At 35.7% G+C, this 27,965-nt stretch overlaps 1 protein-coding gene across 1 annotated transcript in view; it reads left to right on the top strand.

Annotated features, from left to right (window-relative positions):
- Window positions 1–27,965, top strand: part of ADAM32 (ADAM metallopeptidase domain 32) — a 213,656-nt gene that overhangs the window by 149,760 nt on the left and 35,931 nt on the right. Inside the window, exons 13-14 of the mRNA XM_046648808.1 lie at window positions 24,185–24,290; window positions 25,603–25,780. Of these exons, the coding sequence (XP_046504764.1) occupies window positions 24,185–24,290; window positions 25,603–25,780 (284 nt within the window). The remainder of the gene's footprint in view (window positions 1–24,184; window positions 24,291–25,602; window positions 25,781–27,965) is intronic.

Here is a 27,965-nt window from a genome sequence, read left to right on the forward strand (position 1 = left end):
TATTTTTAACTTTTTGAGGAACCTTCATTCTGTTATTCATAGTGGTTGCACCAATTTACATTTCCACTAATGGTACACAAGTGTTCCCCTTTCCCCAAATCCTCCCCAACATTTATTATCTCTTGGCTTTGTGATGAGAGCCATTCTAACAGGTGTGAAATGATATTGCAGTTTTGGTTTGCATTTCCTGGGCGATTAGTGATGTTGAGCTATTTTCATGTGTCTGTTGGCCATCTATGTGTCTTCTCTGGAAAAATATCTATTCAAGTTCTGTGCCCACTTTTTAAATCAGGTTGTCTTTTTGCTATTGAGTTTTATGCGCTCATTATATATTTTGGATATTAACCCCTTATTGGATATATGACTTGCAAATAACTTCTCCCATTCAATAGGTTGCCATATCATTTTGTTGGTGGTTTTCTTCACTGTGAAAAAGCTTTTTGTTTGATGTACTTCTGTTTTTTTATTTTTACTTTTGTTGCCTTTGCCCGAGGAGACAGATCCATAAAAGTATTACTAAGACTAATGTCAAAGAGCTGACTGCTCATGTTTTCTTCCAGGAGTTTTATGGTTTCAGGTCTTACATTTAAGTCTTCGATCTTTTTGAGTTTATTTTTGTATATGGTGTAAGCATGTGGTCTAGTTTCATTCTTTCACAATGTAGCTGTCCAGTTTTCCTTACACCATTTATTGAAGAAACTGTCTTTTCCTCATTGTATATTCTTGCCTCCTTTGTCATAGAATAATTGACCATATAAGCATAGGTTTATTTCTGTGCTTTCTGTTCCATTGATCTATATATCTGTTTTTATGCCAGTACCATATATTTTTGATTACTATGGCTTTGTAGTACAGTTTGAAGTCAGGGAGCATGATGCCTCCAGCTTTGTTCTTCTTTCTCAAAATTGCTTTGGATACTCTGGGTCTTTTGTGCTTCCATACAAATTTTAGGATTTTTGTTTTAGTTCTGTGAAAGATGCCGTTGGGCTTTTGATAGGGATTGCATTGAATCCATAGTTTGCTTTGGGTGTTATGGACATTTTAACAATATTAGTTCTTCCAATCAATGAGCATGGTACATCTTTCCACTTATTTGTGTCATCTTCAACTTCTTTCATCAATGTCTTATAGTTTTCTGAATACAGGTCTTTTACCTTCTTGGTTAAAATTTTTCCTAGGTAATTTATTCTTTTTGATGCAATTATACATGGGGTTATTTTCTTAATTTCTCTTTCTGATAATTCATTATTAGTGTTTAGAAATGCAACAGATTTCTGTATATTGATTTCATATCTTGCAACTTTACTGAATTCATTCATTACTTATAATACTTTTTTGGTGAAGTCTTTAGGATTTTCTATATGTAGTTTCATATCGCCTGTAGATAGCAACGGTTTTACTTCTTCCTTTCCAATTTGGATGCCTTTTATTTCTTTTTTTGTCTTATTGCTGTGACTAGGACTTCAAATACTATGTTGGATAAAAAGCGGCAAGAGTGGGCCTCCTGTTTTCTTCCTGATCTTAGGAAAAATACTTTCAGTTTTCCATTGTTGAGTATGATATTAGCTGTGATTTTGTCTTATATGGCTTTTATTATGTTGAGCTATGTTCCCTCCATGCCCACTTTCTTGAGAATTTTTGTCATAAATGGATATTGAATTTTATCGAATGCTTTTTCTGCATCTATTGAGATGATCATATGATTTTTATCCTTCATTTGGTTAATGTGATTTATCACATTAGACTGATTTGCAGATTTTGAACCATCCTTGCATCCCTGGGATAAATACCACTTGATTATGGTGTATGATCCTTCTAATATATTAGTAAATTGAGTTTGCTAATATTTTGTTGAGTTTGCATCTCTCTTCATCAGGGATATTGGCCTGTAATTGCCTCTTTTTGTAGCATTCTACCTGGTTTTGGTATCAGGGTAATGCTGTCCTCTTAGATTGAGTTTAGACGCATTCCTTCCTCTTCAGCTTTTTGGAATAGTTCAAGAAGGATAGGTATTAACTCTTCTTTAAATGTTTGGTAGAATTCACCAGTGAAGCCGTCCTGTTCTGGACCTTGTTTGTTGGTTACCAATTCATTTTTCTTACTAGTAATTGGTCTGTTTAGATTTTCTATTTCTTCTTGATTCAGTTTTGAATGATTGTATATTTCTAGGAATTTATCCATTTCTTCTGGTTTATTCAATTTGTTGGCATTTAATTGTTCCAAGTAATCTCTTATGATTCTTTGTATTTCTGGGGTGTCATTTGTAACTCTCCTCTTTCATTTCTGATTTTATTTATTTGAACCCCCTCACTTTTTTTCTTGTTGAGTCTGGCTAAAGAATTATCAGTTTTGTTTATCCTTTCAAAGGACTAGCTCTTAGTTTCATTAACCTTGTCTATTGTTTTTTCTATTTCATTTATTTCCACTCCAATCTTTATTATTTCCTTCCTTCTACTAACTTTGAGCTTTGTTCTTTTTTTAGGTCCATTAGGTGTAACATTAGATTGAGATTTTTCTTGTTTGCTAAAGTAGGCCTATATTGTTGTAAGCATCCCTCTTAGAACTACTTTTTCTGTTTCGTATAGATTTTGGAGCACTGTGTTTCCATTTTCATTTGTCTAAATTTATTATTATTATTATTAATTATTATTATTAATTTTATTATTTTTGCTGAGGAAGATTTGCCCTGAGCTAACATTTATTCCAATATTCTCCATTTTCTGTGTGGGTCGCTGCCCCTACATGGCTACTGACGAGTAGTGTAGGTCATGCCTGGAACCAAACCCGGAATGCCAAAATGGAGTGCACCAAACTTAACCACTATGCCAGTGGGGCTGGCCTGCAAGGTTTTTTTTATTTCCTCTTTGAGTTTTTTTGTTGATCCATTGGTTGTTTACTAGCATATTGTTTAGCCTCCATGTATTTGTGTTTTTTCCAGTTTCTTCTTGTAATTGGTTTGTAGTTTCATACTGTTGTTGTCAGAAAATATGCTTGATATGATTTCAGTCTTTTTAGATTTATTGAGACTTGTTTTGTGGTCTAACATGTCATGTGTCCTGGAGAATGTTTCATGTGTACCTGAAAAGAATCTATATTCTGCTATTTTTGGTTGGAATTTTCTGTACATTTCTATTAAGTACCTCTGGTCTAATGTGCTGTATAAGGCCAATGTTTCCTTGTTGATTAGCATCCCATAGGTTTTGATATGTTGTGCTTTTATTTCTTTTTTTGAGGAAATTAGCCCTAAGCTAACTGCTGCCAATCCTCCTCTTTTTGCTGAGGAAGACTGGCCCTGATCTAACATCCGTGCCCAACTTCCTCTACTTTATAAGTGGGATGCCAACACAGCATGGCTTACCAAGTGGTGCCATGTCTGCACCCGGGATCCAAACCAGCAAAAGCCGGGCCCCTGAAGTGGAACGTGCACACTTAACCACTGCACCACCAGGCCTGCCCCTGTGCTTGCATTTAGATTTGTTTCATTTTTGGATTTCCTGGTTGATATCTTCTTTGATTCATTGGTTGTTTAGGAGTGTGTTGTCTAATTTCCACATATTGATGAGTGTTCCTGCTTTCTTTCTGTTATTAATTTCTAGTGTTATACTACTGTTGTTGGAAAAGATACTTTGTATGATTTCAATCTTCTTAAATTTTCTAAGAATTGTTTTTTGATATATCATATTATCTACTGTGGAGAATGTTCTGTGCATGCTTGAGAAGAATGTGTCTTCTGCTGCTGTTGGATGGAATATTCTGTATATGGCTGTTAGTTCCATTTGGTCCAAAGTATGGTTCAAGTCCGATGTTTCCTTGTTGATTTTCTCTCTGGATATCTATCCACTGTTGAAAGTGGAATACTGAACTCCATACTATTGTATTGTCTATGTCCTTCTTTTGTTTTCTTAGCATTTGCTTAAGATATTTAGGAGCTTTGATTTGCGGTTTACATTTTTATGATTGTTACATATTCTTCATGAATTTTCATTGTTTAATGACCCTCTTTTGCTTTTGTTACCATTTTTGGCTTAAAATCTATTTTGTCTTATGTAAATATAGCTACCTCTGCTCTCTTCTTTTGCACTTGCATGGAGTATCTTTTTTCCGTTCTTTCACATTTCCCTATGTTTGTACTTATGGTTGAAATGATTGTCTTGTAAGCAGCATATAGTTGCATCTTCTTTTTTTGAATCCCTCCATCAGCTATGTGTCTTTTGATTGAAGAATTCAATTCATTTGCAATTAGAGTAATTATGGATAGGTAAGGACTTATTAATTCTATCATGTTAATAGTTTTCTTGGTGTTTTGTAGTTCCCTTCTTCCTCTCTTGCTGGTTTCCTTTGTGAATTTGTGATTTTTCTTAGTGGTATGCTTTGATTCCCTTCTCTTGAGCATTTGTGAATCTATTGCAGGTTTTTTGTTTATGCTTACTATACAACTTACATAAAATATTGTATATTATAATAGTCTATTTTATACTGATACAATTTAACTTTGCATACAAAATCCTATGCTTTTTCTCCCCTCCTTTTATGGTTTTGATGTCACATTTTACATCTTTTTTGTAGTGTGTATCCATTAAGAAATCATTGTAGGTATTGCTGTTTTTAACACTTTTGTCCTTAAACTTTATACTATAATTAAGTACTTAACACACCACCATATTTCATTTGTAGAGTATTATGAATCTGACTATGTCCTTGCCTTCACCAGTGTGTTGTATATTTTCACGTTACTGATTAGCTCCTTTCATGTCAGCCCAGCAACTGAAGATCGGTTGAATGTACTCCATTTAACATTTTTTGTAATGCAGGTTTATTGCTAATTAAATCCCTTAGCTTTTATTTATTAGGGAAAGTTTTATCTCTGCATAATTTCTGAAAGATAGCTTTGCTGGTTAAAGTATTCTTGGTTGGCAGTTTCTTTCAGAACTTTGAATATATCATACCATTCTTTCCTGGCCTATGGGTTTTCTCCTGAGAAGTGTACTGATAGACTAATGGGGGTTCCCTTTTATGAGAGAAAATTTTTTCTCTTGCTGCTGTAAAATTCTCTCTTTGTCTTTGACTTCATACTTTTATTATAATATGTCTTGGAGAAGATCATTTTGGATTGAAATTTTGGCATGATCTATTAGTTTCGTAAATTTGGATGTCCAAATTTATGCCCCCTGCCCCAGTTTATGTTCTCAGCCATTATTTCTTTAAATAAGCTTTCTACCTCTTTCTCCTTCTTTTCTCCTTCTGTGCCTCTGATGATGTGTAAGTTATTTCTACTGATGGTATCCCATAAGTCCCATAGGTTTGTTTCATTCCTTTTTCATTTGGTTGGATAATTTCAATCCTCTGTCTTGTAGCTTACTGATTCTTTCTTCTGCTTGGTGAATTCTATTGAAGATCTCCATTGGATTCATTGGTCTAGTCATTTTATTCTTTAGCTCCAAAATTTCTGTGTGGTTCTTTTATACATTTTCTATCTATTTGTTGAACCTCTTATTTTGTTCTTGTATTGTTTTTCCCATATCACTAAATTGTCTATCTATGTTCTTGTGTTCTCTTGTAGCTCTCTGAGAGTCATTAGAATGACTATTTTGAATTATTTGTCAGACAAATGCTGAATCTCCAATTCTCTGAGGCCATTTACTGTATGTTTACTGTGTTCTTTTTGGTAGCGTCATGTTTCTCTGCTTCTTTGTGATCCTGTAGCCTTGTGTAGGTGTCTGTGCATTTGAAAAAGCAATCACCTCTTTCAGACTTTATGGACTGCCTTCAATAAGGGAAGACCTTCATCTGCAGGTAGGGACACTCTGGATTGTGCTGTGACTCTGGGTCTAGTGGTTCAGGGCACCCAGTTTGGGGGTGTGTTGGTGGAACTGAGTCCAGTGGGGTGTGATGTCTCTGACTCAGGTCACTGGAGTCCACAGCATTGGCAATTTTGTGGTCCTTGGCAAGTACTATGGATGGTCCACAGTGGCCATAGGGGCTGTTGGTGTCCTCAGCAGTGCCTTCAGGCCCGGTGGTGAGGTACTAATGCAGGCAGTGGTGGCTGGAGCCTGTTGTGTGCACACCTTCCTTGTTCCTACCTATCTCTGTTGGTCTCAGCTTTGTTGGTCTGGGTGAGGTGAAACCAAATCAGGACCTTCATGCAGTGCCCTGGAAGGCTGGTGAAACTAGTCACCCACCCCATTTTTCCTTTTCAGGCCAGGGGAACTGTTTCTGCTTAGAAAGTTCCCTCTGGTGCTGAATAATGTCAACTTGAGGGATAAACTAATGCAGACAAAATAAAGCTGTCTTTCTTCTCTTCTTGAGTGGTTATTCTCACAATTATTTTTGTATCATTGTGTTACTAAAGTTTCTTAAGTGGACTTGAGAGCTCTCCCAGAGCTGTTTTTGCTAATTGTTTATCTAATTGCTGATCTGTTTCAGGGGATGAGAAGGCTGGAGTCTCCTCTGTTGCCATTTTGGTCATGTGACTTTTAGGTCAAATTTAAGTCTTTAATCCATTTTGAGTTGATTTTTGTGTATGATATAAGTGTCCAATTTCATTCTTCTGCATGTGGACATCCAGTTTTCCCAACACCATTTATTGACGAGACTGTCCTTCCTCCATGGTGGTTCTTGGTGCCCTTATTGAAGATCAGTTGAATGTAGATGTGTGGATTTATTTCTTGACTCTCTATTCTGTTCAGTTGGTCTACGTATCTGTTGTTATGCCTGTACCATACCGTTTTGATTACTGTAGCTTTGTAATATATTTTGAAAATAGGAAGTGTGATGCCTCCAGCATTATTCTTCTGGCTCCAGATTTCTTTGCCTATTTCCACTCTTTTCTCGTTCCATATGAATTTTAAGATTGTTTTTGCTATTTCTGTAAAGAATCCCATTGAGAATTTGATAGGGATCACATTGAACCTGTAGATTACTTTGGGTCATATGATATTTTAATGATATTGATTATTTGAATCCATAAACATAGGATATATTTCCATCTATCTGTGTCTTAATTAGTTTCCTTCATCAGTGTTTTATATTTTTCAGTGTGCAAGTCTTTCACCTTTTTGGTTTGTTCCTAAGTATGCTATTTTTTTTGTTGTTGCTATTGTGAATGAGATTTTTTTAAAAATTCCTTTTCTGAGAGATCATTGTTAATGTTTAGAAACACAATTGATTTTGATGTTTCTTTATTGATTTTCTGTCTTGATGTTCTATCTACTATTGTAAGTCGGGTAAGGAAGTCTCCTAGTATTATTGTATTGCTATCAATTACTCCCTCCTCATCTGTCAGTCTTATACTTTACATGATTTGGGCTCATATATATTTATAATTCTTTTATCTTTCTGTTGAATTGACCCTTTAATCAGTATATAATGAATTTCTTTGTCTCTGGAGGTAGTTTTGACTTAAAATCCATTTGTCTGATATAAGTTTAGTCATCTGTGCTTTCCTTTGGTTACTGTTCACATGGAATATCTTTTCCATTCCTTCACTTTCAGCCTATGTGTGTCCTTAAATCTAAAGGGATCTCTTATAGACAGCATATAGTTGGATTTGGTTTTTGGTTTTCTACCCATTCAGCCAGTCTCTGCCTTTCATTGGGGAATTTAGTTCACTTACGTTTAAATTAATTATTAATAAGTGAGGATTGTTACTGCCATTTTGTTTACTTTTTTCTGTCTATTTTGCAGTTGTGTTGTCCCTATCTTCCTCTCATTGTTGTCCTTTGTTATTTGATGATTTTTTGGTAATGATTTTGATTCTTTTATCTTTATCCTTTGTGTATCTATTATATATTTTTTCTTCATTATCAGCTGAAGGCTTGCATAAAATATCTTATAATTTTAACTTAAGTTGATAAAAGCTTAACTTCAATTGAATACAAAAAATCTACACTTTTACTCCCTTTCCACACACTTTCTGTTCTTTTAATCAGAATTTGCTTCTTTTTATATTGTGATTCAAAATATAAACAAATTTTTATACTTTAAACTTTTATAGTAGGGTATAAGTAATTTATACATCATTATTACAGTTTTACATTATTCTGCAGTTGTTTATATATTTACCTTTACCAATGAGATTTATGTTCTCTACGCTTTTGCACTGCTATTTAGCATGTTTCCACTTTAATTTGAAGAACTCCCTTAAGCATTTCTTGTAAGGCAGGTCTAGTTGTGATGAATTTTCTCACTTTTTGTTTGTCTGAAAAAGATATTCTCTTTATTTTTAAAGGACAGTTTTTGTGGCTATAGTATTCTTGGTTGCTAGATTTTTTTTCCTTTAGTATTTTAAATATATCCTTCCACTCCATTCTTGCCTGCAAGTTTTCTGCTGAAAAATTCACTGATAGTTTGTAGGGGTTCACTTGGATGCGACTAGTTGCTTTTTTCTTCCTTCTTTCAAAATTCTATATTTGTCCTTGACTTTTGACAATTTGATTATAATGTGAATCTTTTTAGTCTTCTTTAGGTTGATCCTATTTTGGATCCTTTTGAACTTTGTGACTCTGGATATCCATTTCCTTCCCAAGATTTGGTGATTTTTCAACCATTATTTCTTTAAATGGGCTTTCTGCACTTTTCTCTCTCTGTTTTTATTTATTTAAAATGACTTTCATAATGCATATATTTATTCATTTGGTGGTATTTCATAGTACTGTGGAATTGCCTCACTGTTTTTCATTTTTATTCCCTCTGCCTGGATAATTCCAAATGATGTGTCTTTGAATTTGCATATTCTGTCTTCTGCTTGATTCTATTTTTGAAATTCTCTATTGCATTTTTCATTTCATTCGTTTAAATCTTTAATTGGAGAATGTCTGTTTGGTTCTTTTTTTATGATTTCTATCTCTTTGTTGAACTTCTCATTTTGTTCATATATTGTTTCCCTGATTTCATTGAGCTATTTATCTGTGTTCTCTTGTACTCACCAAGCTTTTTTAAAACAATTATTTTGAATTGTTTGTCAGGCAATTCATCAATCTCCATTTTTTTGATAGTTATTGGGAATCTATTTTATTTCTTTGGTGGTGCTTGAGTATTTGAAGGAGCAGTCACCTCTTCTGGACTTTACAGACTGGCTTTGGTAAAGAAACACCTTCACCTTTGGGTGGGTGCAAGGGTGCCAGCTGGGTTGGGTGCAGTGGCTTTGACCCTGTGGGGGCTTGGCAGTGTATCTGGCTCCAGAAGAGCACAGTGGCATGGACTCTGAGCCTTTCCATCAGCTATGATCAGCGTTGGTGAGGATTGCTGTCTTCCTTGGTGGCTAAGACTGTGGGTTTCTATGGTGGTTGTGAGGGATTCTGGGTCCTTCGTGGTGAAGACTGTTGGGGTCCTCCTGCTCTCATTTTACTCTGTGTGGCCGTTGAATCCGTCACTAGTGCTGGGATATGGGGCATGGGTGCATCCATGAGAGCAATGCTGATATCTGAGACATGGGCTTACACAAAACCTCAGTTTTATATATGTAGCTAGATGTCCTAAAGACACTGATCATGGTAGTTTTAAATGAAATAAAGGATGGAAATTACTTAGAATACTGCCTAATACACAGGAAGTGCTCAATTTTAATATTTATAAGCAGTTTTATTCTGAGATGACTGAATTTAGTTAATAAACTCCAAGAATTTTTATTCATAGATAGGTAGTACAATATAATACAGATGGATAAATTATATTAGCCTGAAAGTGCTAAAATAATTACCTATTCATTGCACACTATATCTTAACTTAGTCGCCAGCTTCTCCTAAAAACAAACCAACTCAAAACTTTAACTTAAAAGGACCTTTCTTGTCCATGCCTAGGTCTAATTCCCCCTTCTACTATTAGCACAACTATTGTTAGCCAAATTCCTCTTCTTCCATTCCAGCCATGTTTTATTTTTTTCTTTTCTTTTCTTTCTGTTACTGATTTCTTTTTATTTTATTTATTTTCTTTTAGTGCAGTAACATTGGATTATATCATTATATAGCTTTCAGATGTACATCACAATATATTTTGAATTCTGTGTAGATTACATCATATTCACCCCCCAAAAACTAATTATAGTCCATCACCACACATGTGAGTCTAATCACCCCTTTTACCCTCCCCCATCCCTGCTTCTCCTATGGTAACCACCAATCCATTCTCTGTTGCTATGTGCTTGTTTGTCATTGTTTTCATCTTCTGCTTATGAGTGAGATCATACAGTATCTGACTTTCTCCCTCTGACTTATTTCACTTAGAATAATACCCTCAAGGTCCATCTGTGTTGTCACAAATGGCCAGATTTCATCATTTCTTATGGCTGCATAGAATTCCATTATGTATATATACCACATCTTCTTTATCCATGTGTCCCTTGATGGGCGCCTATGTTGCTTCCAAGTCTTGGCTATTGTGAATAATGCTGCAATGAACATAGGGGTGCATGGATCTTTATGCATTTGTGTTCTCAAATTCTTTGGATAAACACCCAGCAGTGGAATATCTGGATCATATGGTAGATGTATTCTTAATTTTTTGAGGAAGCTCCATACTGCTTTCCAATGTGGCTGCTCCAGTTTGCACTCCCACCCGCAGTGTATGAGGGTTCCCTTCTCTCCACATCCTCTCCAACACTTGTTGTTTCATGTCCTATTAATTATAGCCATTCTGACCAGAGTGAGGTGATATCTCATTGTAGTTTTGATTTATATTTCCCTGAAAGCTAATGTTGTTGAGCATCTTTTCATATGCCTGTTGGCATATATCTTCTTTGAAGAAATCTCTGTTCAGATCTTTTGCCCATTTTTTAACTGAGTTGTTGGTTTTTTTGTTGTTGAGATGTATGAGTTCTTTGTATATTTTGGATATTAACCCCATATCTGATATATAGTTTGCAAATATCTTCTCACAATTGTTAGGTTGTATTTTTGTTATGTTGATGATTTCCTTTGCTGTGCAGAAGCTTTCTAGTTTGATGTATTCACATTTGTTCATTTTTTCTTTTCTTTTCCTTGCCCAGTCAGACATGGTACTTGAAAATATGCTGCTAAGACTGATGTCAAAGAGCATATTGCCTATGTCTTCTTGTAGAAGTTTCATGGTTTTGGGTCTTACATTCAACTCTGTAATCCATTTTGAGTTGGTTTTTGTGCATGGTGTAAGGGAATGGTCTACTTTAATTCTTTTGCATGTGGCTGTCCAGTTTTCCAAAAACCATTTATTGAAGAGACTCTCCTTTCTCCATTGTATGCTCTTGACTCCTTTATTGAATATTAGCTGTCCATAAATGTGTGGGTTTATTTCTAGGCTCTCAATTCTGTTCCATTGATCTGTGTGTCTGTTTTTGTGCCAGTACCATGCTGTTTTGGTTACTATGGCTTTGTAGTATATTTTGAAATCAGGGATCATGATACCTCCAGTGTTGTTCTCTTTTTCTCAGGAATCCTTTGGCTATTTGGGGTCTTTTGTTGTTTCATACAAATTTTAGGATTCTTTGTTCTATTTCTGTAAAACATGTTGTTGGAACTTTGATAGGGATTGCGTTGAATCTATAGCTTCCTTTAGGAAGTATGGACATTTTAATTATGTTAATTCTTCCAATCCAAGAGCATGGACTATCTTTCCATTTCTTTGTGTCTTCGATTTCTTTCAACAATTTTTTACAGTTTTCAGTGTACAGATCTTTCACCTCTTTGGTTAAGTTTATTCCTAGGTATTTTATTCTTTTTGCTGAAATTGTAAATGGGATTGTGTTCTCAATTTCTCTTTTCGCTCCTTCCTTGTTAGTGTATAGAATCACAACTGATTTCTGTATGCTGATTTTGTATCCTGCAACTTTACTGTATTCATTTATTATTTCTAAAAGATCATTTTGTGGATTCTTTAGAGTTTTCTTTGTATAAATTCATGTCATCTGCAAATAGTGACGGTTTCACATCTTCCTTTCCAATTTGGATCCTTTTATTTCTTTTTCTTGCCTGCTTGCTCTTCCAAAACGACTTCCAAAACTATATTAAAGAAGAATGGCAACAGTAAGCTTCCTTTTCTGGTTCCTATTCCCAGAGAGAGAGCTTTCAGTTTTTCTCCATTGAGAATGATTTTAGCTGTGGTTTTGTCATATATGGTCTTTATTATGTTGAGCTACTTTCCTTCTATACCCATTTTATTCAGAGTCTTTATCATAAATTCATGTTGTATCTTGTCAAATGCTTTCTCTGCATCTATTGAGATGATCATGTGATTTTTATTCTTCATTTTGTTAATGTGGTGTATCATGTTCACTGATTTGCTGGTGTTGAACCATCACTGCATCTTTGGATTAAAACCCACTTAATCATAATGTATGAGTTTTTCATTGTATTGTATTCGATTTCCTTGTATTTTGTTGAGGATTTTTGCATTGGTGTTCATCAGTGATACTGGCCTGTAATTTTGTGTGTGTGTGTTGTCCTTGACTGGTTTTGGTATCAAGGTAATGTTGGCCTCATAGAATTAGCTATAAAGCTTCCCCTCCTCTTCAGTTTTTTGAAGAGTTTGACAAGGATAGGTACTAAGTCTTCTTTGAATGCTAGAATTTACCAGGGAAGCTGTCTGGCCCTGGACTTTTATTTTTTGGGAGGATTTTGAGTACTGTTTTGGTCTCCTTAATGGTGATTGGTCTATTCAACTTCTCAGTTTCTTCTTGATTCAGTTTTGGCAGGTTGTAGAATTCTAAGAAATTATCCATTTATTCTAGGTTACCCAATTTATTGGTATGTAACTTATTGTGGTATTCCCTTATAATCTTTTGTATTTCTGAGGTGTCCATTGTAATCTCTCCACTTTCATTTCTGATTTCATATTTGAGCCTTCTGTCTTTTTTTTGGTGAGTCTAGCTCAATGTTTGTTTATTGTTTCAAAATGCCAGCTCTTAGATTCATTCATTTGTTCTATTGTATTTTTGTCTCTATTTCATTTATTTCTGCTCTGATTTTTATTATTTCCTTCCTTCTACTGATTTTGCTCTGTGTTTGTTCTTCTTTTTCAGGTTCCTTTCAGTGCACTGTCAGACTATTTATTTGAGATTTTTCTTGTTTGTTGAGTTAGGCCTGTATTGCTCTAAACTTCCTTCTTAGAACTACTTTTGCCTTATCCCATAAATTTTGGCATGCCATTTTTTCATGTTCATTTGTCTCCAGGTATTTTTTTATTTCTCTTTTGATTTCTTTGTTGACGCAATTGTTGTTTGGTAGCATGTTTTTTAATCTCCACCTATTTGTGGCTTTTCTGATTTTCTTCCTGTATTTCATTTCCAGTTTCATACTGTTGTGGTCAGAAAAGATGCTTGGTATTATTTCGATCATCTTAAATTAATTGAGACTTGTTTTGTGACCTAATATGTGATCTATCATGGAGAATGTTCCATGTACATCTGAAAAGAATGTGTATTCTGTGGTTTTTTGATGGATTGTTCTGTATGTATCTACTATATGTACCTTCTAAGTCCATTTGGTGTAATGAGTCATTTAAGGCCGGTGTTTCCTTATTGATGGAAATTCCTTATTGATCATCCATTCTGTTTGGATGATCTATCCATTTCTGTAATTGGAGCATAAAAGTATCCTAGTATTATTGTATTTCTGTCTGTTTCTCCTTTTATGTCTGTTAACAGTTGTTTTATTTATTGAGGTGCTCCTATGTTGGATGCATAGATATTTACAAGTGTTATAGCCTCTTGTTGGATTGTTCCTTTCATCAGTATGTAGTGCCCCTCTGTCTTTTGTTACTGATTTTGTTTTAAAGTCTATTTTTCTGATAAGTATTGCTAGCCCAGCTTTCTTTTCATTGCCAGTTGCATCAGTATCTTTTTCCTTCCCTTCACTGTCTGTTTCAGTGTCTTTAGGTCTGAATGGTGTCTCTTGTATTTAGCATACATATGCAGCTTGTTTTTTTTTATCCAATCAGTCACCCTATGCCTTTCGATTGAAACATTTGGTCCATTGACATTTAAAGTATCTATTGATAAGTATTACTTCTTGCTATTTTGATACTTTTTTCTGAGTACTTTAGTAGTTCTTTGTTCCTTTCTTCTCTCTTCCCTTGAGGTTTGATGGCTTTCTTTAGTATTATGTTTGGGTTCCTTTTTGTTAATTTTTTGTGTATTTCTTGTAGGTTTCTGGTATGTGATTACTATGGTGTTCATATATAATAACCTACGCATATAGCAATCTTTATTAAGTTGATCTTCTCTTAAGTTTGACCTCTAGCTAAGAACTCTACTCCTGTACTCCCTCCTGCCACATTTTTTTGATATCACATTTAACTTCTTTGTTGTGCATGTATATCTGTTACCCTCTTAACATGTCAATAGATAATTTTAGTACGTTTGTCTTCTGATCTTCATATTACCTTCATAAGAGGTTGATCTTCTACTTTTACCACTGATTTTGTATGTGCATGTTTTTTAAATATAATTTTTTCATTCCTATTTGCGGTCTTCTCTTTTCCAGTTAAATAAGTCCCTTTAGCATTTCTTGTAAAGCTTGTTTTTTGGTGGTAGACTCCTTTAGTTTTGCTTCTCTGGAAAACTCTTTCTCTTTCCTTCCATTCTGAATGATAAGTTTGTGGGGTAGAGTATTCTTGGCTGTAGGTCTTTTCCTTTCAGCACTTTAAATATATCATGCCACTGCCTTCTAGCCTGTAAGATTTCTGCTGAGAAGTCAGCCGATAAGCTTATGGAGTTTCTTTTGTATGTAACTTGTTGCCTTTCTTTTTCAGCTTTTAGGATTCTTTCTTTATCTCTAATTCTTGATAGTTTAATTATAATGTGTCTTGGTGTGACCTCTTTGGGTTCATCTTGTTTGGTGCTCTCTGTGCTTCTACCTGGATATCTTTTTCCTTCCTTATGTTAGGAAAGTTTTTAGCTATTATGTCTTCATATAGATGCTCTGCCTCTTTGTCTCTCTCTTCTCATTCTGTGACACGTATATGAATGTTGGTATACTTGATGTTACCTTAGAGGTCCCTTAGACTGTCCTCATTCTCTTTCATTATTTTCTTCTTTTTTCTGTTCGGGTTGGATGGTTTCCTCTTATCTTTTGTCTAGCTCACTGATCTGTTCTTCTGTAACGTACTCTGCTATTGGGTCCCTCTAGTGAATTTTTCATTTCCATTATTACATTCTTAAGTTCTGATTAGTTCTTTTTCATATTTTATAATTATTTGTAGAGGTTCTCACTGAATTTCTCCATTCTTCTCCCAAGATCAGTCAGCATCCTCATGACTATTAGTTTGTCAGGTAGATTGCTTATCTCCGTTTCATTTAGTTCTTTTTCTGATGATTTGTCCTATTCCCTTATTTGGAATATTTTCCTTTGTCTCCTCATTTTGCCTCTTTTTCTGTGCTTATGTCTATGTATTAGGTATGTCAGCTACATATCTTGATCTTGGAGAGGTGGCCTTATGAAAGAGATGCCTTATGAGGCTCATCAGTGTGATTCCCTCTCAGCATCAGTTCCAAAGGTTCCAGGAGTGTCCCCTGTGAGGGTTACATGTGTCCTTCTGTTTTGGCAGGGTTACTTTTGTTGCAGATGTACAATGAATTTAGGCTATTACCCTGGTTGCCTGAGTGAAGTTCTCAGCTGTGTGCAGCTGCTACTGTCTCTTTAGTTAGTTTATCAGGTGCCAGAAGCCCCCTTACATGTGGCTGCAAGGTCTAATGGCAGTTTTTTCTGTTAAGTGAGTTGGCCTGCAGTGTGGCTGTTTTCTAGGCCCAGGGGCTTACAATTACTGTATTCCTCTAGCCTGCAAGGCTGTTGTCAGCTCTCAGTAGTGCATTTGAGTGGGGCAGCCCCAGGCATGAAAGCATCCAATTGTTTCAGGCTTTGGAAAGTGGAGTTGATCCCCTATGTGACTTTTCAAGAAGCATAAGTCTGCTGCAGCTGACAAGCCCTACCACCCACAGACCCACACACCCCATCAACACAGTCCTGCCCCATGTACACACCCTGTCCCACTGAAGCAGACCCACTTGCCCTCCTGCAGGGGCCCCACACACACCGCCAATGCAGGCCCACCCCTCATGCACACCCTTCCCAACAGAGGTGGACCCACTCACCCTGCTGCAGAAGTCACACATACCCTGTCTATGCAGGCCCACAAATTGCCCAAGGGCTTGCTGTTGGGTGGGCCAGAGCCTAGGGTGGGCTGCCTGCCCTGGCTAAACTGGATTAAGTTGGGCTCTAGTGAGTGGGGCAGACCCCTGCACAAAAAGGCCAGGGTAAGAACGCCAGTGACATCTGCCGGCATCTATATCAACATGCCTTTAGTAGGTCACAATAATGGCTGCCAAGAATGTCTCTCCCTGAAGAGGTGATCCTAGCTGCTTCTTCCATTACTGAGATGCACACAGAGCCTATTAAGTGAGTCTGTTTTCATCAAAGGACTGTGCATGTTTCTTTCTGGTGATTTTAGGTTGCTTTCTGAAGTGGGTGAATTTGTGTGTGTGCCCATTGAGAGCAGGCTTTTTTTCTCTTATGTTTGATAGTTTTTCTAGGGGTATTCCCCATTGTTGTTAATAGCTAGCAAAGCCAGATGTTATGAAACTCGTCTTGGTTGTGCAGAGTTAAAAAGCTGCTTATTGCAGCACAATTCTCCTGCTCAGATCCCCTGCTCCTCCAGGGAAAGCTTTGAACCTTCAGATTGTTCCCAGCCATGAATCGCTGCAGATAGAATGTGGCTTTTTTCTTCACATAAAGGTTTTTTTGCCACTTCCACCTCAGTCAGCACTGTCCCTTGTTGTGGGGATTCCTTTTGTCCTGTTTCCAGTTCTCTCTCAGGAGTAATTTGCTAAGGGTACTTGTAAATTTGTTGTGTCTGTGGGAGGAGGTGAGTTGAGAGTCCTCCTACTTTGCCATCCTCCCAGCCTCCTCTCACCATACATTTTTGAATGGGATCTGTCAAACTTGGTATCCCAGTTCCTCACCAGATTAGTGGGCCAATTGTATTATATACCCCACCTGGATACTGTGTTTGCTCCAGAGAGTGACGTGATCCTAGACAAGTTAGAGTCCTTCTTCAGATATTATTTTCACACTGTAGCCACATTGCAAAGGCTTTTTTGCATGTATCTTGGTAATTGGCCCATTGTCTGTGTGTAAAAGTTATTCTACAGTAAGGGTGACGAAGCCAAAATGAAGAGAAAAGCAAAGATGAAAGACAGAAACAGAAGATCTTGATTATTTTCAATTGTCAAGGCCAGCTTCACCTCTGAACTTTGTGCTCTTTGCTGATGAGTCAGTTAATTTACTTTTATTGCTTAAGCTCTTTATGTTGTGTTTCTGTCACTTCCAACCAAATTGACTTGATTAGTATAGAAATACCTCAAATTGGGTTGTTATCATTGGCAGATCTTTTACATATCTTGAGGTTGACTGGGACGATAATGAGAAATATTTCTAGCTTGAGGAATAGCAGTCTTTGTTATGCATTATGAAAGTAATTAGCTAAACTATGACCTGTTGTTACTTAGTAGTCAAACTATTTGCACGTTGAGGCTGGACTTTTAAAAAGGATTTTGCATATAAAGTGAATTACTTTTTGAAGCCTTTAGAGTGTTGCTGAGGCTGTGGTCAAATGTTACCTAACAGTTTATAAAGCATGAAGTACTTTTATACTGCTTTATTAAGAGAGATTGAGCTACCCCTAGTCCCCCAAGATCATTTTACATCATGTGTAATGGGATAGTCTATCAAGATAAAACCATGTCCAAACCTCATGATGAGAAATGGACATCATCCAGAGCTCTTGGGTTTGAAATTCATTGCTGTAGTTGAACATGATTTGGATTTCGGGTAGAGGTGAATATGTTAATTCTTGTAAATGGGATAGCTTCACTGTGTTAAGTCTAGCCAGTTTAGGATTTGTATGTATGGGATGGTGAGTGTGTGTATTTACATGTGTCCAGACAGCCAATGGACTGTAGATATTTTTTTCACTTTTATTTTAAAAATATTCTATTAAATAGAGCTGATCTTTTAGTGGAAAAAAGGTAAATTATTAAACTATTTTAGTGCATTATTACTAGCTAATATATTAGTTAATAGTATTAGTTATTACTATTAAATAGATTATTAAACTTGTAGATAATTACCAAAATTGCCCAATAATTCATTTACACAGCTGTGATAAGCGCTACAAAGGAGATTTCTGTGGTAAATGTGACTATATAATAAGAAAATCCACCTAATGTGTGTGTAGTGGGTCAGCAGCATTTGATGTGAGGGATTTGATGTGAGAGAGCAACAATTGTTTTGGTGATGGGTCTAGGAAAGAGTATCACAGACAACAGGGGCAGCATGTGAAAAGATTCTAAAGTGAGAACCAGCATGGTGTTTTCAAGGAGCTGAAAGAAAGACAAATAGCATGATAAAGATGTAGGGAGTGCCATATTATACATATTACAGTGTTCCAGGCAATGGATGATTATAGCTTGAATTCAACTAAGATAGATTTGAGAGCTGTTTAGAAAAAACTGATAAGTGTTGATGATTAGTTAAATAAAGAGATTGAGCAAGTGGGAAATGTCAAGAATGACTCCCAATTTATGATTTTTTAAATAGGTGTATGATGATGCCATTCCTCTACTGGAAGAAAACTGGGGTGTGAGTAGGAGAGAATAAAGGTGCAGTTTTATACATGCTTAGGTTGAGGTGCTTGTGATAGGTCAACTTAATTGTATCTCTCACAACCCCATGAAGTATGCTCTATGATCCTCATTTCACTGTAAATCAGAGAGGTCAAATAATTTTCCTGACATCACACAGCTAGTAAAAAGCAACTAGATCTCCCTGATATCAGAGTTTACATTCTTAACTATTCTACACTTTTTCTTTTGAGGAAGATTAGCCCTGAGCTAACATCTGTGCCCATCTTCCTCCACTTTATATGTGGGGCGCCTGCCACAGCATGGCTTGATAAGTGGTACGTAGGTCTGCACCTAGATCCAAACCAGCCAACACCAGGCTGCAGAAGCAGAGCACAGGAACTTAGCTGCTGCTCCAGCAGGCCGGCCTCTCTACACATTATTCTTTTAAGTCAAGGAAGACTATGCAAGATAAATTGTCTTGCTGGCTTTGGCAGATAACTTTTTGGACATAATAACACAGTGCATTCATCTGGCAGGATGTCCCAAAGTCTGGCATCTTTTTCTCCCATCTGCAAATGTTCCATTCTGGAGCTCATGGGGGCTTGGTCACTAATCATCTTAGCCAAGCAAGTTCTCTGTTGGAGAGTCAGTCAAGGGAGATAGCAGCATGATAATGTATCAATCAGGATTCTAAAGTATATGGGATTGAGCAGTTGGGAAGTAAATTGAGATAAAAAATGGAGGAAGCAGGTGCAGTGAAAAGTAAGAGTAGATTACATCTCAGCTTGGGGTGGATGTTACTGATGCTGAGTACGAACCATAGAATTCCTTGTCTAATCTAGTTTGTCAATATAAAACTTAATAGCCTTTCTATAATGTCTTGGCAGATGATCAATAATTAGTGCTTGCTTTTTTTATCTCTCTTCATTTGTAGATGTTACTCATTCTTCCAGCTACTGGACATCTCATTACTAAATTCCATTGATAATTAGTGTCTACTTTTGCTCAGTACTTTCAAGCTGATCAATTAGTCGACTATATTTTTTTGTAGATTCTGATCTTTGGCTAAGTCTCCTGGTTTCTAAATTTATTTTCTCTTGACCAATAAAGTTTCTCTTGACCAATAATTTCCTTAATTATTTGCATAATCCCCTCTCCTCTCCCTTGAACTCTCAATTGTCTTCTCCTGTTTTATTTTTCTCCATGCCACTTACCATTGCATGACTCACCATTTATTTTACTTATTTATTTATTGTCTGTCTGTCTCACTAACATTTAAACAGGAACTTCTGAATCTTATGTCCATTGTTGCATCTCCAGCACATAGAATAATGCCTCACACAAAATAGTTGCTCAATAAATTTTGTGGAATAAATGACTAGTGAAAGGATCTTTTACTACTGTAGTTTGCTTTTACAAGTGGTGCACGTGTCTTGCTTCATAGTTAGGACTTGAATATTGTTTCAATTAGCATATTTTTGTCCACGTTAATAAAATGCCTGAAGAAAAGGGGATTAAAAAATAGGGATTTATTTTGCACTCATAATGAAAAAGACAAGAGGTGCTTTTAGAGTTGGATCACTGAGTTCTATCATTGTTGAGTTTCCAGACTGACTTCCTTATTCTCTTGATTTTCACTTTCATGGTGGCCAGGTAGTTTCTTTATTCAAAGATAGGAAAAGGGGGCTTATATAGTTCTACTCATCTCTTTTATGAGAAAGAACAATCTTTTCCAGAAGTTACTAGCAGACTTTCCCTCAGGACCCACTGGCCATGATGGGGACACATGCCCATGATCTGGCTGCAAAGGAGGTTCTGAAAGGTAATATCTGGCATTTTTGAGTCTTTATGATGGGAGTTGGTTTCTTCTAGCAAGAAGTAGGGTGTAAGAATATTTTAGATAGAGACATGAGTTGTGAAAAATATTTATTGTAAAAGAAAAAAACAAGTAGTGCAAGCATGATCATAAAGGGAATCTGATTCTCAAACTCTGTGTCAAGGAGTGATGATGGAATTGTGGAGACTGTGCCAACCTGGAGAAAGTATATTATGTCTAAGAAGGGAAAATCAATCTCACTTTTCCCCAAATTATGAAACTTGATCTGTCCATCATGAACACAATGCTGTATGATATACCAAGCCAGGAAGATGGATGTGCAAAGCATCATGAGGAAGATCTAACTTCTGTGCCACCTCCTGCTTCATTGCTAACCCTTTCTCAGTGTGTACCTATGGCTGCACTGAGACATCTCTGAGACATCCAGAAAGATATCCAGAGCTACAGGCCAATATTGATGTTTGATAGTGGCTAATGATGAGCAATTAATTAGGACTTGGAAAAATAAGAAAAATTTATGACAAGGAGGGCTAAAAAAGATGTGTGTGGTTGTGGCTCTCAGAATGAGCATGGAGCATGAAGATATTTGTGTTGCATGTAAAGCTTACCAAAAGATATTCCACATAGAGGAGACTCTCAATAACCAGATAAACAAGACGATCTGTCCTGTGGATGCCCATCAGCTTCTTTCTCCAGGTACCCTTGAAACTTCACAGTGAGTCCATGTACAAAGAGTTCATGGCTACAAGGATAGAGACAATGAATGGGTTAAAAAATGAGAATTTTCCCTTGCCTAGATGATCTGGCTACTCTGTTGCTAAGTTAACAACCACTCAACAACAGTGGGCCAAAATTCAGCTTCTAATGTAGCACAGTGCCCTGACAGACTGGCCAGCCTCTGTGCCAGCTTGATGACATTAGATCTTTCCCAGTATGTAGAGGGCAGCGGTTTCCCCACACTAGAATAGAGACATGATTCGGATATGGATTTACCTTTATGGTTTTCATGTGTCTACTAGCAGCATTAACCATGGACTTTAAAAACTTGGGATATAATTACATAAAGTTATATTTTGATGAGTTTGAAAGGTACGCATATTCATGTAATCCTTACCCCAATTAAAAGGTGGAGATTTTGCATCAGGTCAGTAAATTCTTTTGTATCTCTTTTTCAGTCAATTCCTTAAGGCAACAACTGTTATCTTTCCTGTTATCATAGACTGATTGTATCTGTTCTTGAACTTTATATAGATGAATAGTATTTCATTGTAGGAGTATACTACAAATAGTTTTCACATTCTCCTGTTTATGGACATTTGGATTGTTTTCAGTTATTTTTTCCATCATAAATAAAGGTGCTATGAATCTTCATATATAAGCCTTTTTGGAAATATATGTTTTTGTTTCTCCTGAGTAAAGATTTAGGAGTGGAACTGCTGTCTTAGAATAGCTGTATGTTTAATTTTATGAGAAACCTGCACACTGCTTTCTAAAGTTGTTATACTAATTTTTGTCTCTATCAGCAAGATAAGAATTTCAGTTGCTCCATATTCGTGGTGATATTTGATGTTGCAGTCTTTTCAATCTTAATCATTTAAAAATGTACATGTGAAATAGTAGTTCATTATGGCTTTAATTTGTATTTCTATCATGACTAAGTGATATTGAGGAAGCTAAGAAGATTATTTGGTGGTTATTTGGTGCTATATTTATGATATATAACATATACATCTTCCTTATGCAGTGTTTTTCCACATTTCTGCTTATTTTTAATTGGGTTTTAGCCTTTTTATTGATTTATATGTGTGCTTTATTATTGATATATATGTGAACTTTATATATTTATATATATTTATACATTCTGTATTCAAGTGCATTTTAAGATATAAATATAGCGAGCATTTTTCCCAATATGAGGCTTCCCTCATCACATTTTTTATGGTGATTTTTGATGAGAAAATTAAATTTCAATGAAGTTTCGCTTATCAAATTTTTTTTCTTTTATAGTTATTCTAAGAAATATTTGCCTATTCCAAGGTCCTCCACATATTTTCCTATTTTTTTTAAGAGATTTTGATTTAACTTTTAAATTAAATTAATTTTTGTGTATGGTGTTAAATAAGGAACGTGATTCATTTCCCTGTATAAGCTTGTCCAATTGTTCCATCATCATTTCTTGAAAAGGTTTTTTTTCACTTAGTTGATTTGATGTCTTTATTAAAAGGCACTATGTCTCCAAACTGGAGTGAATTATCCAATTTCTGACTTTCCCTGGATAATATCTTGGTGTTCAACAAACTCTGCATTGGCGTTTCTAATCTGATATGGCAGATTCACAACTGAACTGATTAAACATCATGAATACTCACAAGCAGCATTTCCTGTCCTCATGGTATCTATACAATCACCTTTGATGGAACAATGTTTAAAAATGGTGGAAAGAGGGAGAATTAAGAAGAAAGTAAATAATTGAAAATATTAGTGGGGAAAAATGTAAATCAGATAAACCAGAAAAACCCTCTTGATCTTAAAAGAAAATGGAGGAGAATTAGGTGGGAATTAACAGTGACTAAATAAACATCATCTTAGTTAATTCTCATAACAATCCATTGAGGTAGATATTATTATCTGCTTCTATAGATGAGGCATTTAGGCTTAGTGATGTTTGTTTTGGAGAAGGTAATTGGTAGGCAAGATTCCTGGATGGCCCCTATGCCTCTCCATGCCTTGGATGATCCTTCCTTTGAGTTGGGACAGAACTAGTGAATATATGATGGAATATCATTCCTGTGATTAGATTACATAGTACAGATGAATGAATTTCGAAGATGTAATTAAGGTATATAATCAGTCATCTTTGAATTAATGAAAGAGAGATCATTCTGACTTGGCTTGACCTAATCATGTGAGCCTTTAAAGATGAGAGGTACTGGAATGATTCTCTTGTTGGCTTGGAAGAAATGAGTTGTATGTTGTGAGAGGGCCATGTGACTAGGACCTGAGGGGAGTTCCTAGGAGAGAAGAGCAACTCCTGGCAGATAGTTAGTAAGAAAATGGAGCTATGGCAGCAATAAATGCAATTATGCCAACAAGCAATGAGCTCTGAAGAGGACTCCAGCCTCAGATGAGATGCAGTCCCAGCCAATAACTCTTTTTCAGCCTAGTGAGACCTGGTGCAGAGAGTTCACCTGTGCTTGCTGGACTTCTAACCTGCAGAAACTGTGACATTATAAATGGATGTTGTTTTACACTGCCAACATTTTGTTTTGGTAATTTTTTACACAGTGGTAAAAACGTAATATAGTAATGAAGGAGAAAATAGATAAATATATACGTTGGCAATCTTGATTCCTTCATTTGGGACTTCCTGAAGATACAATGAATTTTCTTCAATGTGATTTTGTTATAGACCTGGCTTTTTATGAGTTCCTACTCAGAATCTAGGAAAACAAGCATAAGTTACTTGTATTACGTCTATATTGCCTCCTTTCACAGAGCCCTCACATGGTTTACACTCCTATAACTCTCCCCTCTCTTCATAATATCTTTTGTGATGGAAATGACTGAAAATGAAGCAAAAGGAGGAATAACCACAAGCTTTGCCTTTCACTTTAATTCTTTCTCTTTTCTTGCAATTCCACTAGGAAAATGTTTCAACTAGATAGAGAAAAAGTCAAAGGAAACATATAATGTATGAGGAAATGGAGGAAGATGAAAAAGAAAAGGAGTTTTAATCTAAATATATTTCTAACTTTGACAGGTTCAAGAAATGCTCCATTTGCCTGCTATGAAGAAATACAAAATCATAATGATAGATTTGGGAACTGTGGTAAGAAATCAGGCAGATATATATTCTGTGGATGGAGGTATGCTATGCAAATATTAAAGATACTTTTTTTCTGTTCGATAAGATTCTATTTTTAGTTTTTCTCTATATATGGCATTCATTCTACTGGTTTCAACTATCACATACGTATGGGAGTGAATCTCAAATCAAAATAGCCCTGACATCTTTCTTGTGCTACAGGCTTAAATTTCCGTTTAATTTTTAAACATTTATATATAATGATCATTAGGCTCCTAAATTCAATCCAAGATTGAAACTAGTAATACCCATTGCACCTTTCCTCTCTGAACCTACTCATTTTTTTACAAAAATAAAATAGTATCCCCATTCACTCAAATGCTTGCCCAAGCTGAAGACTGCCCAGTGTCTATAAAATGAAACTTAATTTCCCCTACATCTGAAGAGCCACCTCTTTGATATTTTGGACATGAATTTATTTTCACAAACATTTATTAAGAACCTATTATGTGCTGGATACTGGGCCAGATGCTAGTTAGCAAAGCATTCATGGCCCTTGTACTCATGGAATTTTTAGACTAGTAAACATACCATGTAGTTTTATGCTTCCTTGATTTGCTTATGCTGCTACTTTTGTTGAGAAATACCTTACTCGGGCTGTTGAAATCCTACTAATTTGTAAGCTTTGACACAGGTGGTTTCTTCTCGATGGAGTTTTCCCTAACTGCTAAGTTAGAATGTGTCCTCATCTTAAATCTCTGTAAGGATTTGTTTATTTCACTTGTATCACTTTTAATGGGATTTACGTCACACTTAGTAGCAGACTCTAAGGTTTTTAAGGGTAGGGGTCACAACTTATTTATCTTTTTATCTCTCTTCAGAGGGATATAAAGTACTTGAGTGAATTGATTATTTGACAATAAGTATATAAATCTGAACAGTGACTAAAAGACTATTAGTGGGCTGGCCCCTGTGGCTAGTGATTAAGTTGGCACTCTCCACTTTGGCAGCCCATGTTCAGTTCCCAGGCATGGACCTAACCACTCATCTATCAGTGGCCACACTGTGACTGTGGCTTACATACAAAATAGAGGAAATTGGCAACAGATGTTAGCTCAGGGAGAATCTTCCTCAACCAAAAAAAAAAAAAGAGGCTATTAGTACCATTGAAAGATGAGCTTATATCAATGGCTTCTACTTTTTTACATTTTACTGTAAATGTTAGTGTTAAAGTTTTACATTTTCCCTAGATACATTGCTGTAAGTGGAGAACCATTTTTTATTTTTATTACTTTTGTCAAAGAAAGCAAATCTGAAGTATTTCTAATAAATGCCCAATGTAGAGTAATCATATAATTTTATTATGTTTGTAGGAATCTTATATGTGGAAAATTAATTTGTACCTACCCTTCTACAAAACCTTACTATCAAGAAAATGGTGCTGTGATTTATGCTTTTGTACGAAATACTATATGTATAACTCTAGACCTCCAAGTGAATGATCCAGATCCAATGTTGGTCCATAGTGGCGCTATTTGTGATGATGGCAGGGTAAATGATTTAAAATGTATTTTTTTCAAAATCTAGCTTTATTCATTTCTTTAATGAATGTTTTCATTTAAGTGTAAATTTCAATTCATTTCTAGTGCTATGTAACCTTAAATATTTGGATAAGGGGGAAATGAATAAGCTTCACTTGGTCTCCAGATATTAAGAAGGAAATGGAAATGTTTGATCCCCTTCAGAATTTTGATGTTGTGAGCAAGGAAACTCCAAGTGTTTTGGAGCTGAGTGGGGAGGAGAGAGATATTCAGAATATACTGTAGTTAAATACTCCATAACATGGAAATTTGCTTTCTTTTTGGAGAAGAAAGAAGAAATCCACCTACTAATATATGTGTCTTTGTGGCCCTGTAGATAAGAGTACAACTTAGATAAGGCTGCTTAGAATCAAATCTTCACCTCTTATTTTTTGACATTTCACAAATGACCTAACCCATCTGAGATTCTGCAACTGTATGTAAAGTTGGGATAATAATAGCATTTACTCTATGTGTCATTGCAGAAATTAAATGAGATAGCAGTATAAAGTGCTTAACATGATGCCCAGCACATAGTAAGAGTCAAATATAGGTTTGGCATTATTATCGATTGTTATTATAATTCATTATCTCTGAGGCTGACCCAAATCTGGAGAAAACATAGAAGGAATAAATTCACTTCAAAATCTCATTAATTCCTGACCAGATCTTTGCTCATGAGGAACTATAGTATAGTGTAAAGTGTAGACTTTAAAGACAGATGCACATAGATCTGAATTCTGACTCTTCCACTTACTCGATAGATGATTTTGAACAAGTTATTTAGTAAGTGAAATGTACGTATTGATAGCTACTTTTAGTGGTTTTAGAGTTTAAATGAAGTTTATTGTAGGTAAAGTATATAGTCTCCTTAATACTGGCTTCCTCTTCATGCTCAGGAGTCATAAATGCCTTCTTGAATGAGGTATATGCCAAGGAGCTCAGTAGATACATTTAGGCCATGCAGTCAAAACAATTAAAAAGTGAAACACAGGGCCCGACCTCATGGCCTACTGGTTAAGTTTGGCATGCTCTGCTTCGGTGGCCTGAGGTTCAAGGGTTTGGATTCCGGGGGTGGACCTACACCACTTGTCAGCCATGCTCAGATGGTGACCCACATACAAAAGAGAGGTAGATTGGCAACAGATGTTAGCTCAGGATAAATCTCCCTCACCCCCCCCATAAAAAAAAGAAAGGCAGAAACAGGCCACAGATGATTTGATATTATTCAGTTACCAATTTAGTAAGAATAGAATCTTTTCTATAACATGGATTGTTCTTCTCAGTGAGAAGGTATGAGAACAAATTTTACCAGATGGTTTTTAAGGATACTGTAAATCATATATGATGAAACATTCTTGACAATTTTGTTTATGTCAGTAGTGTTCTTACGTAACAGGACTCTTCATCTCAATTTTAACTGAGATAGGCAGACAATAGATACTACATTCCAAAAGGAGCTGTTAGGCTCACCATCATGGCCAAGAATTAATGAGAAGACTCAACACGTTGAAGTTTTAAAGGGTTGGGTTATTTGGATTGGAAAGGGATTTATGAGGCCACTTCTTTGAAGAGAGTTGTGCTGTGCTTTAATGTTTAAAAGAAAATAATTTTCATATACATAGTCTCATTTTAACCTTGAAACAAATCTCAAATGCTTTAGAAAATATTGATGTACTCATGTAAGAAAATTGCATCTGAGGGAAGTTGATATTGCTATAAATAATAGAGTTGGAATATATCCTTAATCCTCGGATTATTATATTTTAAACTTAAAAGGATTGTATCTGGATGTTTAACACATTCCACAATAGAATGTTAGATATCTGTAGTATATTTTAATAAAAATTTCTATTATCTTTATTAGGGGACTCTAATAATAGCTCATGTTTAATGAAAACAGTATATATCTGATTATATGGAATTGATTTTGATTCTATGCAAACTTTTGATATGTGCAAGGAATATAGGATACTGTCTTAACTGTGCTCTTAGGAATAGTTTTGTTAGATTTCAGGGAATTATAATAAAAAGTTATTTGCTTATGTTTTTTTATGTCAGTCTTGTTTCATTTGTATCTCCCACTTTCCTGTCCTGAATCATTTTTTAAGACTGTATTTTTTAGAGCAGTTTTAGGTTCACAGCAAAAGTGAGAG

The sequence above is a fragment of the Equus quagga genome, chromosome 22 (genome assembly GCF_021613505.1).
Source record: "Equus quagga isolate Etosha38 chromosome 22, UCLA_HA_Equagga_1.0, whole genome shotgun sequence".
Lineage (NCBI taxonomy): Eukaryota > Metazoa > Chordata > Mammalia > Perissodactyla > Equidae > Equus > Equus quagga.